The sequence below is a fragment of the Chlamydotis macqueenii genome, chromosome 1 (assembly GCF_036417535.1).
Source record: "Chlamydotis macqueenii isolate bChlMac1 chromosome 1, bChlMac1.mat, whole genome shotgun sequence".
Lineage (NCBI taxonomy): Eukaryota > Metazoa > Chordata > Aves > Otidiformes > Otididae > Chlamydotis > Chlamydotis macqueenii.
In genome coordinates, this window is record NC_141556.1 from 146,589,065 (window position 1) to 146,605,218 (window position 16,154).

General features: G+C 44.1%; 1 protein-coding gene across 1 annotated transcript in view; it reads right to left on the bottom strand.

Annotated features, from left to right (window-relative positions):
* Nucleotides 1–16,154, bottom strand: part of LONRF2 (LON peptidase N-terminal domain and ring finger 2) — a 32,587-nt gene that overhangs the window by 6,441 nt on the left and 9,992 nt on the right. The window contains exons 2-8 of the mRNA XM_086769435.1: nt 9,398–9,516; nt 5,969–6,091; nt 4,802–4,963; nt 4,120–4,345; nt 2,033–2,129; nt 1,549–1,663; nt 376–497 (exon numbers count right to left, since the gene is read on the bottom strand). Coding sequence (XP_086625561.1) covers nt 376–497; nt 1,549–1,663; nt 2,033–2,129; nt 4,120–4,345; nt 4,802–4,963; nt 5,969–6,091; nt 9,398–9,516 — 964 coding nt within the window. The remainder of the gene's footprint in view (nt 1–375; nt 498–1,548; nt 1,664–2,032; nt 2,130–4,119; nt 4,346–4,801; nt 4,964–5,968; nt 6,092–9,397; nt 9,517–16,154) is intronic.

Sequence of the window (16,154 nt, forward strand, 5' to 3'; positions counted from 1 at the left end):
GAGTTGTGGCGTAAGGTCCACAAGTCACTGACAACACTGAATCCTTGAACTTCTCCTGACCTGAAGGGTAACCCATTTATAATTGGACTTCTACTCCCAGAAAACCTCCATTATAATATTTAAAGCTATTATGCTGTTTCAGAGGAAAAAGCAATTATCTTTATTTTAACAATACTGTTGTGCCTCTCTACCATCCAAGCATATTGTTTCTTGTTTATTTGCAACAAACGTGTCAAAAAGACAAAACATCTGGCAGGTTCATTTACAAAAATTCATTCATTTTGTGCATTTTCATAAGCAAACAAAGCTTCTTCAAGTAATTTACATTAAAAACACATTTTTATAACAGTTATCAGTAGTAAAATGAGAGCCTACTTTGACAATTCCTTCATTTCTTCCTCATAAACTTTCTTCCTTTCAGACAATTCCTCTGGCAAATAACGGACTATCAGTTCTTCTGTAAGGACGGTCTTCTTGTAAGTTCTGCTTGCCAGAAACTGCAAGGAAGAGTCAACTCCTAAGTCTGATAATGAGAAGTCAAGTAACATCTCTTCCTTCCAACCCATCCCCTTTCCTGAGGCCAAACAGCATGTTAGTTCCGGATTGTACCGATTCCTTCTCCTTTCCAGCCCTTAGGTATCAGAGCTTCCACTCGAGCATATGAGGTTCACTCCAGTGCCCATTTAACTATAACCCCGTGCCCTTTTTTTTGGGCAGAATTTGTACTATCACCAAGAAAAGGCAGTCCCTCCTCACTTTTGCATAAGATAAGTATATTATTTTCACCTAGAGCTGCCAGGTTACTGCTCCCCAAGAAGTACTCCACATATGAGACATATTATGTGTGCTGGAGCAGAAGTTTTGGCCATGGAGCGACCATTCAGCAGTCTTCCAGTACCTAAAGGTGGCTTATAGGAAAGACGGGGAGGGGAGAAAGTCTTCAGCAGGGCCTGTTCCAATAGGACGAGGGGTAACAGTTTTAAAATAGAAGGAGGTAGGTTCAGACTGGACATAAGGAAAAAATTTTTTACGCTGAGGGTGGTGAAACACTGGCACAGGGTGCCCAGAGAGGCAGTGGATGCCCCATCCCTGGAAACATTCAAGGCCAGGCTGGACGGGGCTCTGAGCAACCTGATCCGGTTGGAGGTGTCCCTGCTCCTTGCAGGGGGGTTGGACTGGATGACCTTTAAAGGTCCCTTCCAACCCAAACTGTTCTATGATTTTATGATTCCTCGTTCACTGCAGATAGAGACACAGACTGGAGAGATGGTATGGATAGGGCTATGGTTGGGACTCCCCTGGCATAAGCCTGACGTGACACTGGAATCATAGAATCATATAATCCTCAATTCCTTTCAGCATCAGCAAACCACACATGTCTTCCAAGGAATGACAAATGAGGTCTGTGCACAGTTTGATGCTGTGGGTACTACTGTGTTGTTCTGGTCTGTGAGTAGAGCACAGAACAGAAAATCTCCACATACATGCCACCCTTCAGAAGAACACAGCTTTGTATTTTTTTGTTAATTAGGGCAATGACATACTTACTTCTGACAGCTTTTCTTTGCAGAGTGGGCAGTGTGGATTATGGTCAAGGCAACGCTCAAGGCATTTGAGGCAAAAGGTGTGTCCACAGGGAGTGGTAACAGGTTCGTAGAACAACCTGAACACGAAAATACAGAAACAAATTGTTAAGCTGCCAATATAAACAATGCAGATTCCCAAACCATGGAAAGCAGTGACTAGATCAAGCCACCTCTTCCTTTACTGCTTTTGTATAAATCACAGGTGACTGTTTTATCTAAGGATATAAAAAAGGTTTTCATTTTTAGAAGTGGTAAACAATGGAGAAAACCATGCATCATGGAGAAAGCCACATCTGTAAAGACTCATCAGACACAAGGTTCAGGAAAAAGGAAGAGAGTAATGATTTAGATATTCTTTAGCAGGTTTCCCTTCTGACACCATGAAAACTTTTTTTCATAAGCTAGAAAGGCTTTCTGATCCTAATTCCAGGTCAATGCAGTCATACCTCATGCAGAGGGAACACTCAAAGTCTGTTGCATCCACCAGAGTTGTTGGTACCTCTCCTGACGTGACGATGGTGTTTTCAGGTAAAACATCTGCATCTAAGCACAGTTAAGAAGATTATTATGGTAAGTATTTGACTGCATTTTCAGATGCTGTTTAAGTTGTTTTTTCCATAAAGAACCTAATTTCTTTTCTTTTTTGAAGTTTTGTTCCAAATAAATGTTATTTTCCCTTTAAGTTTTAGACTTTCTGGCAGCAAATCTTGGAGTGCAGAAGATGATGTCTATGGCCAGAGAAAGCACTTTAGAGCTGAATACCCATTATTTGCTTTTCCAAAAATGGTTGCTTTGCTTTTTTTATTTTTTTTAAAATGTCTAGTTTTTAAAACACTCTGCTATTCTGCTATTGCTTTCCCACCACCATCACCACTCCCACATCAGCCAGGCCAGATGTTTTAAAGTACATTAAGTCCAGAATTTAATTTGTTTACACACAGTCAAACTATTTCATCAGTGTTTATTATAGATTTCTCAGCAGGAGTAATTTTTCTTGCAAGTATTAAAAAAGCTTATGCTGTAGAAATCCCATGTTTCAGACAGCTTAAAGTTTAAGGACTACCGGAGTTGCATTAGCTAATAGTGATTTCACTAGCTGAGCACTCTGCAAACACAGTCACAGAACATTTCACCTAAAATTCTGCTCACCCTGTTTTTTTGGGGGGGCTACATATCCCTGTAGTTAACACTTAAAGGGTATGGGCTTCAAACTTCACAGCAGCAACGTTCAAGCTCAAGAGTTACCAGCTCAAGCTTCCGATGACATTTATACAAGCAGATTCTGCAACTTCTTTTACAATCCACATCTTTGTTGCTCAGTGATGAGTTGCAACAGAGCCACGAATGCTGCCTCCACATCCTTTTTATTAACCAAATTCTTGACCATTAAAAACAAACACTCAGCTTTTTATGTGAAGTAAAAACACCAGGATGTTTTGTTAAAGGATAACTTATGCTCAGCATCTGGTTTATCTCGAGCACAGATGGGATAGGGGAGAGGGCACTGGTGTTGTGTGGCCTACAAAGAAAAACAGCATTATCTTTAACCTACATCTCACAGGTTAGCATTTAGTAATAGCCAGAACCCGTGTTAATTCTGCAAATAGTAACATGGCATCAGGATCTAGCACACACCAGAAATTAATGGTTATGGGTAAAACGTGGTCTCTGGCCTTCGCTGTGAAGATACAGGCAGGTCAGATTTCACAATCTATTTACCGAGTCTGCAGATCACAGACAAGTACAGGGTTTTTCCCTTCACAGCAACGTGATCAGAAACTGGCCATACACGGGTGTTTTGCAGAGGTGGCAGGCAGACAGCAGCACTTGGAGACTTTAATATTTCAGGGCAGAAGTTAGATTTGTCAAGAAGGTGTTGAGTTTTTTTTTAAGGGAAAAATGCATACTAATACAGCAGCATTTTAAAGGCCTCTTTTAACCAATTATTTCACTACTCAATGCACTATATTGCCTTCAGCGTTTTTGTGCCAGGGTACTAAAAACACTTTGGAGGTCTTTGTTGGAAGCTTGAGAAGCATACCAATTGTAAGCACAGCTATCGAGTGACAGAAAACTGGAGGGGCTTATTACCCTTCAAAAGGCTTCTTTGTTTGCTTGGAAAATTTCATGTACAGTTGCATGTGACTGTTGCTGATGCCAGATAAAGATTAGTTTCCAGGCTTACTGCATCTTTCCTTCGTATAGAAAGACAATGAAGTTCAGCTATACCTCTGAGACCCAGAAAATGGAAACGGCACCAGCAACACAAAGACTAAACTGTTAGTGGATTACACACTGGAAACGGCCCATTTAAGAAAGAAAAATACAGTGTTCATTGAACAAATTGAAACTGCTCTGGAGTAAGGTAAATAGGCTGTTATAGCAGAAACAGACACACCAGACAGCACAATATTATTCCAGTTCCTGTAGGGAATGTTTCATTGACGCCTATAAAAAGGGAGGAGGAAAAAAGTAGTTTACAATTTTTAAGTATGTGCAAAAGAAATCCCCCTTTCCAAGCCACAACACAAACCTTTTTTGGGAATCTTATTGGGGACATCCAAGCTCTGTAAATCCCTCGTATCACTGGACAACTTTCTTTTTAAGCCAACCCCAGGTAAGCTGGAGAGAATAGCTCCCAAAGACTTCTTGTTGTCTTCAAAACAGAGATCCAGAACATGATGGGAAACAGAAGAATCAGTACTTCTAAATACATCAGATTCTTGGGACGGGGTTTTTGTTAATCTGAACACAGTATCCTAAAAAAAATTAAGAACAGTTATATACAGCATGAGACAATTTTGCTTTGCTTTTTTCATACTAGTTGCATACATCAGCAACAGATCAATGTCCCTACAATGAGCTTAGCAAGGGAGAAAGGTCCGTATCAAAGGGGGCCACTCTCCAGTTGCATGAAACAGGGACGCTTCTCTCCCTACAGCTAGAAATTACATTCCCAAGTGCATAAAAAGCATAGAAGGAAAAAAAAAACCCCACAAATACAATCAACCCCCACGCGAATGCACCACAGTTTTCTGAAGAATTAGTTTCATTCCCTAATTTTTCTAAGGAAGTACATCCCAACAAGAGATCCAACAGCAATGGAGAAAACAGGCTTACCATGAAAGTAAGTGCAGACAAAGACAATGTCACACAGATCAGACAGATCCTTGTGTTACTTTTGTTATTTTTACATTGAATGCTTTCAACTTTACCTTTGAGGACCCGGCAATAGAGCTATCTTCTGCAGTTGACTGTGTGTTTATGCTACTCAGAAATGCAGGTTTCAATCTTGTATGAGATGTTCGGCTAGAGAAAGGTGCTGTTAGACTATCATGCACATTTTCAAAGGCTGGGAAAAACATCTCACACATTATCTAGTCAATTAGAGAGAAAAAAAAATAAATAACAGTAATTATAACACAGATATTTATGTTTGAATGAACACACATACACAAACTTCACAGCTTCTGGATGCCAAGAAGCTTGCAACAACCAGGACATCCTGCATTCCCCAATGCCCACAGGAAACCTAAATGGCAGTCCCCACCACAACCACAGACACATGCCAAGGTGCTCTTCTGGTGTCTACCTCCCTCCCTGAAGGCCTCTGCTCCCCAGGAGCACTCGGGGCTGCAGTCAGTTGCATCCTTCTCCTACCTCCACCCCTTTCCACTCCCAGACTCCTGCCTGCAGAACTCTTCAGATCATGTTCTCCTACCAAAACTGGCTACCAGAGATGTGTTTCAGTTCTCCTCACCCTCTGCACTGAACTCCTCTATCCTCAAGTAGACTTCACCTCTAGCTAAAGCCTATTCCCTCTCTCATCAGTCCCCACCAAGCACCTTGCCAAATCCCCATTTCTTTTTATAAAAAGCTGCCTGTATCGATGATCATAGAGAATCTGACAATGGCTAGTTAGCAGTAAGGGTGTCCCTTACGGGAAGTTATACAAAGTGCTATGGAGACTGTAGGATTTTTCCATGACAGGGCAGCACACAGCTCCCCCTTCTCAACCCTCTGCTCTGCCACTTCCCACTTAAAAGTGGTTTTCTGATGGGCACTAAAATAAGCAGCCTCAAGCCTATGAAATCCAAGTGTACTCAAATCCAGCCCACATACTGCAAGTGTAATCTACGAACGGCAGCAGCCAGACCTACAGATTTGCAGTGGAATCCACAAATATACAGTTCCTTTGGTTGAGGGATCAACAAAACCCAAGAGGTGTCTCACACAGTATAATACTAATAAGGTTTACTGGAGAATCTACTGAATCAAATTATGCTTTGGTTGTTTACTACTCCCTGAAATAACAAGAATTTTACTTGCAGGAGTAAGAGCAGTGTAATGGCCAAGAAGTAGCCAGTAAATACATTTTATACCTTCTGGGCTTCTTTCTTCATTGAGCTCCATTCAGGATTTAAGGCAACACAATAGAGAAACTCCTTCAATGCTTCCTCAGTCCTTTCCAATCCAGAAAGAGCTTTTGCTTTCACATAATGGCCCTGTTCACAGAAAGGAAATGTACAAATCTAGAGATCATTTCTGAAGTGGCTGAAGTGGCAGCAAGACACCAGCAAACAAACTTCATGTCATTCTGCAGGTGAAGAGTAACACACATTTTAGGTAACAACCTCTGATCTACAAGACTGAAGGAAAGTCAGTGCCTTTTGGTTCCTTCAGAAACCCACTGCTGCCAAAGCCAAAGCCAAACCACCCCCAGCCAAAGCCTTTCTTCAGGGGGTACTTGAAGCAAAATGAGGAGGGGTATTTGTCTCCTCAAGGACTGAGACTGCTACATAAAAATCCCACAGGGCTTGATACGCCATAGAACAGTTTCACATACCAGGGCAACCTTAACCGTAATGAAGCTGCATGGGAAAGGCAGTGGCATGGTGCAGGCTGGAGGTGGCAAATGAGGGAACAAAAAATTTAGATTCAGGACACTCTCACTTCTGCTGAGTGTCTTAACAGAACAGAGATGATTTTTCACGTATTTTATTTCACTTGATAAGACCAGCAACATTACGAATTTAGGGCAACTTACCAGTGCTTAACCTGAAACCTTTTAGCCCATCCCACCTCTCCCATGTCCTAGAGTAACACATCCATGGCTGACAGGTACGGTAGTCAGACTGGGCACAGGTCCTACTTTATTTGTTACTAGTAGCAAGAGAGGAATGCCTCACCTCTGAACTTCCCTGTGGATATCAATTTGCAGTTCATATCTGACCGTGGAAATTACCTCCTCAACGATAAACAGAAACTAAGTGTGCACTTAAACATTTTCCTCTTGCTTATTAGACAGAAGTGTGCTCTGCAAATCCACCTCTGATCCGCATGATTATCTCTAGGCTGTGCTGAAAGCACAGTATCACTGGTCCAAGAGATTGGTTAGACAAAGCAGACACACTTTTCTATTCTTCATACTAATGCCAAAAGATCCGGTATCACATAATCTTCCTGAGCAGGTACCTCCCTCACTCTTTCAATACAGCCCTGCAAGCTGAGGCGTATTATGATCTTCACCTTTCTACTGTCAGTAAGGAGGAGGCTGGTGCCAAAAGCAAGTAACGGGCACTGTAGGACAGGTTAATTAATGTGTGTCATTTGGTGACCTGAACAAAAAGTCTCAGTACATGCCAGTCTCTCAAGGCGAGATACATTCTTCTATTCCTGAATACAGTAAGAAGAGAGGTATTGTGAGGCCTCACCCTGATATTCTTATCTTGACGCTTGCACAGCCTCTGTAACACCTTTCTGGCAAGGTCCTAACAAGCCTAACATTGCTGTCAAGACTACTCCACTGCACTGGGGAGGCTTCAAGGTTGTTTGGCCTCATTCTTTGGGGCCACAACAGCATTTTCCTTATCCAAGCTGCAAGGGAGGACCGAGCTTGTCTATGGACAAGGTACCTAAAGATGCAACACCAGAAGTCATGCCCAGGGACTAGAGGCCCCTATACTTCAGAGACTACCGTTGCCACCTTCCCTTTCCTATTTTCACAAGGCCCTGATGAGCACCAGACTGAAGGGTAAGGTCCAGGCAGGACCTTGTGCAGCAGGCAGAATCCAGGCAAGAGAGCATCTGTTTCTATCCGCCACATCAAATTACAACTGGAAACTTCTCCTGCCTCAGAGTCCACGGACCTGGTTTTCACAGCAACTGAAAAGAAACCAACTTGTCTATTGCTCTGGTTACTACAGTGGACCCAAGAGCTTCACCAGTAACTCAGCAAGCCATTACATTTCAGTTATCAATAAGCCAGAAGGTACTGTTAGTTAAATGTTTGTCTCCCAGGAGCTACTCCCAAAATGAGTTTAATTTTGTGGTCAAGAATTTTTTTTTTAACTACACAGTGTATATTTGAGCTAATCTTTGACACTGGATGAAACGCTGGAAGATAAAAAACAAAGTGGATGCCCAGAGTTCCTGGAGAACACCATTCTGGATCAGCACACCTTAAGTGGAAGTTCTCACACACACACGCAAGGACAAGTGAAATGCATCTGTAACACTGCTATTTATGCCATGATGACAAATCTCATTTTCAACTGGCATTCTTCAGAGATGTGATTAATGAAATCCTTATCCGCCTACGACTGACACATATCACATTTCCATGGATTCAAGGCAAACAGAGAAGACACTTCAAGAAAACATTTGAACGTACGTAATTCATCTCTCTCCCTCTGCACAGAAACCCAGCCAATGCCATCTGAGACGGATTCCTGACTTGGTGAGAAGTGATCCTAGATGGAAAGGCAAATTGCAGGCAGGGGGAAGATCATAATCTTCCTGAACTGCCTTCAAATAAGAAAGATTTTAATGGGTGACAAGACAGACAGCCTTCAGAGACACATATCTAACTTGTCAGAAACTAGATGCTTCTGACAGCACCTCTCTGTTCGCCCCACCTCTTCCCCAGCTGGAAACAGACAGCTAGTTGCAGCCCCCCATGCTGAGGCAGGTGGCCAAGGGGTTCACGCAACACCTCCTTAGCCTTTGCAGGGAAGCCAAGGTCTGCCTAAAATCCTTCCCCAACTCCCCGTGCTACGCTCTCTCCAGGTAGCAGCCAGGGGCTTTATCTGGTCAAACCTGTGCTGCAGCTTTGCTAATGATGGGTGACGGACTGACTGCAGGTGTAATCGTAGGTGGGGCGAGCCTTTGGACATCCAGTCTGCCCTCATGCAGCCAGGGTAATGATGGGCACCACGTGCTGCTTCCATTTCTCTCTCATAACATCATTTCTGATGCTTGCTTCAGACCACCCACAACCAATGCTCCTTGAAGCACTTCCTTTCGTTACAAAAAGAAACCCCAACCCGCTCTATGAATCACCATGACACAAGCAGGAATCAGAGATACAAACTTAAAGGGGAGAGAAATACTGAAATACAGTCTAGGATACTCCTCAGAAAGACATGGTGGCCAGCAGGCTGGCAAAGCCACCCCACTGTCTGGGACATACCGTCCCAAAGGGAACTGCAGGGCCATCCTGGGCTGCTGGAGCCTTAGGGACCTGATTCTGCTACCAAGCTGCAGCACTAGCCCCAACACACTGACAGGCACCAGCAAAAATAAAACCACGTCCTGGCTGCCCACCTCTGAAATCCCACTGGCTGCAGACACGCTAAGGACCTTCCTAGACCTGTCCTATGAAGAACTTAACTTTCAGTAGACATTCTTAGCCTTATTAATGCTATGATGTTCTTCCACCAATGCACTCAGCAGCACTGTCCCCACCACAGAGAGAAGCCCCGAGAACAAGCAGTTTTCATTTTGGTCTCTATGACATGCAAGCACCGTACCGCAGGCCAGTGGGGTTTGTTTCGGCAGAGGACGTCTGCGTCATGGAGAGCTTGCTGGTAGTTTTTCATCGACATGCAGACTTCTGCTCGCTGTGCTATTAGTGAACACTTGCAAGGAGCTGGAAAACAAAAAAGGTTACAAGGAGCTCCATTAAAAGAAGCACTAGTACGTGTTAAATACAGTAACCTAATTTACAGTCAGAGTAACCTAAAAAGCACTACTGCACAATGGTTACATTTATACCCTCGTGTAATGGAAAAAAGGCAATTCCTTCCTTCTTCTCAAAACATATTTGTCTCAGCCTGGAAGCAACCTCTGCGTTTTGTCTAGCAGGACGGATTTCATGTTCACATACAGGATGCCATCTGCTCTTTCCCTCACCTTGCTTACAGGACACTTAAGAAAGCAAAAAGAAAACAAGCCCCAAGCGTTTCTGCTCCCAGTGTGACTTTGCTTGAAAGAAATCACCAGCACAGGACTTCAGCTAAAACATTCCTGTAAGCCACTTGTTATGAAAAATACACGCAGCCTTCACATTTCACATCCACTTCCCACCTGTGTACCTTGCCCTCCTCAGGGCAGGCAAACCTCTCAGGATCACACACATTGCCTCAGTACTCACATGTTCACGAACCACTGAGTTTGCGTGGCTTATGAACATCTCAAGCACTATTATTCCGTCCTTTCCTAAGGTCTCTATAGCACATTTTAAAGTGGAAATATTCCCCCAGTATAAAACTTCATAGAACCACAGAAAAACTTTGGCTGATCCACATTTGGCTTGTCTACCAGGACCTCCATGTCTTTTCTGCAGTGCTGCTGTCTAGCCCAGCCCGTCCTGTTGCACGGGGTTATTCTGTCCCAGCCGCACTTGCCTGTGCTGAAGTAGGCAACACTGGTGAGCCCATGCCCCAGGTTGTTGGTCTGAATGGCAGCCCTGCCCTCCAGCACATCAACCGCTTCTTCCTCCCCCAGTTCGGCATCGTGGACAAACTTGCTGACGGTGCGCTCCGCCGGCTCATGGAGGTTGTTAATGAAGTGTTGAACTGTGTCAGCCCCATTACCACCACCTGAGCAATGCCACTGGTAGCCATCTGCCCAGCAGCCCTCAAGCCATTAACCACCACCCTGTGCCGCCAATGGTCCAGCCAGTTCTCCACCCACCCCACCACACCTCCCCAGCTTGGCCAGGAGGATGCTGTGGCAGGCTGCGTCAGCAGCCTCGCAAAAACACACTAAGCCCCAAACAACGCTCTGCCTTTGTCCACTAAAGCAGTTATCTCATCTTAGGAGACAAGATTTAGGCATGATTTGCTCTTGGTCACTCTGGACCTTCATGTGCTGGGAAAAGCCTCCAGAGCACTGGAAGTTGGCTGCTGGATGGTGGCAGTTAAGTGCAGTAACCCTTAACCAAACGTGAGCTGGTTAAAATTGTCGTAAGTGGGATTACGCTTTAAAAGGTGTGCACAAAGACAGTACTGCCTCATTTCTACAAGTTTTAAAATTCACCTCCAAGCTAGCTCTCTCAAGACTTTTCCTGCAAGCGTCACCTCCTGCACATTCCCATGCAGGGCTCTTGTCTCCACACCTCTCCTGCTCTCTCCAACCTGCTTTGGCTTCACTGTTAGCATCTCACTTCAGCGTAAGCATCCCAAACCCATCCTCAGTAATGGCACGTTGTCCATACAAGGCCTAGGCATACACACACATGTATGCATGGACACACAGAATAAGCACATAATTGTTGTAGGTGACACCACTCATTAAGTTCAAGTAGTGACCAGGAGGGATGGCCAAGATCACGTCCCCCTCCCACCTCCTCCTCTCCCTTAAGCCAACGCTAGCGCTCGTGCAGCAAACCAGGTTCGCGTGGTTGCACAGAGAAGCAGAGCAAGGAATCAATTGACTGAAAGCTAATCCAATAAAAACAAATAAATAAAAAGGTTTAAGAGGATCAGTTTCCCCTCAACTGGTTCACTGGACAGCCACGCAAACGCGAGTGCCAGGAGAAGGGATGAGAAAGAAAGAAGCAGCAAGGACTGCTGCCTTTTTTGGCTGTCGCGTGGACTGACGACAGATAGACTGATGACATACCAGGGGTGATGCCGCCCCACTGGTCCCAGACACGGACAGCAACACCCTACACCTAAAATAAGGAGCTCTGAAAAAGCTAGTGCATACTGAGGGGTTCTGTGCGGGTTTTTTTGTTTGTTTGTTTGTCTTGGTTTGTTTTTTTTTTAACTATTACACATACAGACTGCTGCAGTGATCCACATTTCTAGCTGATAAATCTTTAAAAGACTGCAAGTTAAATGAAATTGAAAACAGTTAACCTAAGATCTTCAGAAGTAAGCTTTTTTTTTCCTCTTGTAGTAGATGCTCAAACATGAAATTACTTAATTTAGCTACCATTTAAACAGTTTGTCTTCTGTTTGTATTAAATATGAATGCGCACTCTGTATTTCCATCGTTGTATCTGCTGCAGGGTACTCATGCAGAGTATGCTGAGGGAGGGTGGCCGCACTAAGCAGAGGTTGGTGCCTCAGGAGCCTGGCAGAGCGCTGGGTGGGGTATTTTTTGGCACCACAGGGGAAAGGAAGCAGGGTGAGATTAGGGGGGCAGGCAAGCCAGCTTCCTGCTTCTGTTCGCTACACCACACATTTCAGCCATGCTGACGCTTACAAGCGCTTTTCAGAAACAGAACAGCTTCATCGGCTCTTTTTCGGGATCTTGTCTCCACTGCAAAAGTTTGCAACAAAACAAGCCACTGCAGAGCACAACGGTATGGCAAAGGCCTAAGTCTTCTCAAAGCGCAGTCCAAAGGCTCTCATAACATGAAGGGAAAATAACCTGCTACTGAAAAAAGAACAACCCCAAGGCAAACCAGAAAAGGCTATGTGTATTCAGGGCTTGTGCCTCACGCTCACCAAGTCTCTATCAGAATGCGTAAGGTGTGGCCCATCTTAATGAGTAACTGGCAAGGAATGTTTAGTTAACCGACAGAGAGACAGAAAGAGGTGGTAAAAACACCCCCAGCTTTGCTAAAAAGCGCAGTATTTATGAGATTACAGTATAACAGGTTTTCTATAGGGAGATGAAGTGGCTAGACAAGATGCCGTAGCTGGAGCGATGCCCAGCTGGAGTAATCCCAGCGGTGCTCCATTCAAGCTCACCCCACTCAGAGACAGAGAGGCACAGCCCAAAAGCTCACCCTCACCAGCTCTGCACCTGATACAGGCGTCCTCTCGTCCTCAGCCTCCTGCTGCCAGCGGGACTGTGCCTGGAGGGTCCACGGCTGGTCCCACTGCAAGGCCAGATGGACTGAAGCCTCACGTTCTCCATCAGTGGTACTGTGGCATCAGCTTGCTGATTCCAAGTTAGGGTATGTGTGGAAGGGGGAAGAAAAAGTGACCATCCAGCGACAGCCTAAATACCTAAACAGGATTTCTGTAAGCACGGTTATACCGGGTTGTTCCACTCCGCTGCATGTGCCATGGGGAAAAAGTCAGTCACAGAAGGTGGATGGAGAAGGCTTGGGGAGAGAGTTCACGAATGCTGCTGGATGTCAGTATACTATAATAACTGTCAAGTTTATTGAGAAAGAAACAAAGAGTCACACAATAGCCAATAGTTTGCTTTAAAATAATGCGTCTTCCTTCTGGAAGTTAAAGAAAAGGTTTCTTTTAAGAAATTACTTATTATTTCAGTCCAAATTAAAGAAGAAAAGCGTAGAAAAGTTTGCTGTTTCCACAATACCAGCAGATGGCATTTCCTGAATCAAACTCTTCTGGGAGCTTGCAGCTGCACAGCAAAATTTATGTCCTTGTCAGCATCAGGGATCCACCGCTGAGGCTCCCAGGATCTGCGGCTCCGGGCAGCCGGGACATAGAGACTTCCTCAGAGCCGCAGGTCCTGGGAGCCTTCCCACGCATTTCCCTCCCTCCCTCCCAGCTGTAATCCCACAGCAGCACATAAATCCCGGCCTGAGCAGCATCCAGAGCCAAGGGGCTCAGTGGTGGCTCTCTGGATCCTCCATGGGACTGCCAAGTATCACTTAGCCCAAGTGTGGTTGCCAGCTTGGATTTTCCAAAAACGTTAACTTTCCGCTCACACCACCTTTGCACTCATTTGCAGATGTTCATTAGATTGTGCTTTTACTTTGGCAGAAGCTAACACCCAAAATTACTTTTCCAGATATGCCCAAGCATCCAAGTTTTTTTTTTAAAAAAAAGCTAGACTGCCTGAGATAGGCAGGTTGACAGGAGAACAGGACTTCCCAAAACCTTTTTGTGCCAGGAAGGCATTTAGAGCCATTAGAGAATTCTCCAAACTGAATGCAGATGACAAGAAGAGTTTTACGGTGATAAACTACTGCTGAGATTTATTCCAGGAGCTCAGCACAGAAAGAAAAAGTTTAATGTTGCTAGAACTCCCTAATGCTCCTTATCTGACGTTTCTTCCTAGAAAAGCAGGTTTTATTCAAACCTATTTAAATCCTAAGCATACTTTCTAAATGCATGAGCAGAACTGAAACAGTATCACCACAAAAACACCTTACAGTCTTGCTAGCAAGAGTTCGCCTGAATAGGACTTCAGGGGAAGTTTTTCCCACATTTTAAAGAAACTTCTGCCCCTGGAGAGAGGAAGAAATTTGGCTTGCTTTGTTAGGTTATGTATTCAATTCTGAACAATTCAGTATTGAAAGCCTTTTCATGAGCTTGAAAAATAATTTGAAACATTTATTTTCATTTCAGTGAGAAATTAGCAAGATTTAGTAATGAACTGAAGAGCAAGCTAGTTTTTCTCCTCCAGACTTCACGCAAGCATGACAAGGCAGTGCGCAAAAAATGGATGGACAGGAGTTGTTTGGTTGGGGGCAAGGGAGGAAGCATGCTTGATAAAATAATTAACAGAAGCAGTAAAGACATTCAGGACATTCAAGTAAAACTTTATTCTACAGCAAAGATGAAAAACCAGGTCAGCTTCCCAAAACCGATTAAAAGGGACAGTGAACGGGATGCATACTTGCAATCAGCAAGCCCACATTTCTTCACTTATCAGTCCGTTTTAATTGGATTAATAACTGGACTTTTTTTTTTTTTTTTAAAGTCGTATTTTCTGAATATCATGGGTTTTCCTCCCTGCATTTACATCACTGGCAGTCTTCAGGAGGTGAAGTAACTGAAGACCCCAGAGGAAGCATGCAGGAGATTTTAGCACTCGGAGGATGCAAAGGAGGAAGCCTCCTTCTCTGTAAGCCACTCTTGCAACCAAGGACTCTTCCACCGTGATTAGGAAGCGGATGATTGTGAACAGTACTCCGCAGGCAATGGTTGGTTACACCTATTTGCACCGGGTGACTAACGGCACTAGGCATAGCAGTGTATGAGTTCAGGAGCTCTTGAAATAGGCTGCGGCGAAGAGCACGGGGCACAGCATGCTGCTTTGCATGTTCAAATGCCTCTTTCCGTGTCCACACTCATGCTGCCCATAGCCAGCGTAATAAAACACATCTCCGATGGTATCTGTCTCCCATCAAGCTGTATTTATTTTATTTTATCTTCATGCAAACACAAAGTATTTTTCTTCATACTTCTCTTCCTTCAGAAATGCCCATTACAAACTTCAAAAAGTTGCCCCAAGCCAAAGTTTCAGGCACCACCAGAGAGTTCTAGCATGGCTCGTTTGCACTACACAGCTACAGAGTTGGTCCATGCCTGACTGGGATTTCGCCTCTGCACACAACCTAAGCACACTGAGATGAAAAAGCAGAGGAGATCTATTTAAACCAGGGTAGACAAATTACAGCCACCCCTTCACTGGCAGAATTGAAGCTGCAACCCTCTTCCTTTGTTGTCCCACCCAAAAATGCAGGACATCCACTCACTTCTTTGCTCTGCAGCATGCTTACCTAGATGCCCTCTGGTCTGGGGGACAGGGAGACATCAAGAAACTGTCCTGTATTATCACTTTGACTGAAGGAAAGGACATTAGCAACAGATGAGCAGGATTATTCTTAAGAACATACAATTTAAGATTGATTTAACTTCTTTCCAGGCCTCTGTATTTTGCTGTTCAGAAGTCCAGACTTAAGAACACAGATTTTCCTGTGTGCTGGACAAAATGCTTTGGATTCCCAATGGTTTTATTTCAGGCTCAGTAAGTTGTCAGCTAGGAAGCCCCATACATTATTTAAAGCTGGACTGTCATCACTGCTAAGCACTGCTCCCATCATTACTCAGGAGAAACACTGTAAGGGAAGTTACACGCTACTGGAAGAAGAGCTGCTACAAATAAGGTGCAGCTAACTTTGCGCCCTTTATTTCGTCTTGTACTTCTAGCCTCACGAGGCTGAAGCGTGCCAAATCAGTTACATCAACCTATGGTTTAGTCTGCATTTCCACAAAGACAGTGATAACCTTCCTTACAAATCCATTAATTAATAAATTGCATGGTACAGCAGAAGTCCTCAATTCAAGAATGCCACTCCTAGCGTAGAGCTAGGTATAATATATGATATTATTTCTCTCTCCTATCCAAATCCTAATCTTTCAGCACTTTGCTAGACACATGCTACTCTTTCCAGATAAAACAGCATAAATCAACACTGCTTCCCTATATTTTCGGTTCCCACTCTACCCTTCAGACATTCAGGCATTGCTTCAGGTGATGTACCTCAAGTCCATCCATGGCTGCTTGGCACTAGTATAACAAAACCATTAAGTACACAAATGTGACTCATTTTCAATGCTTACT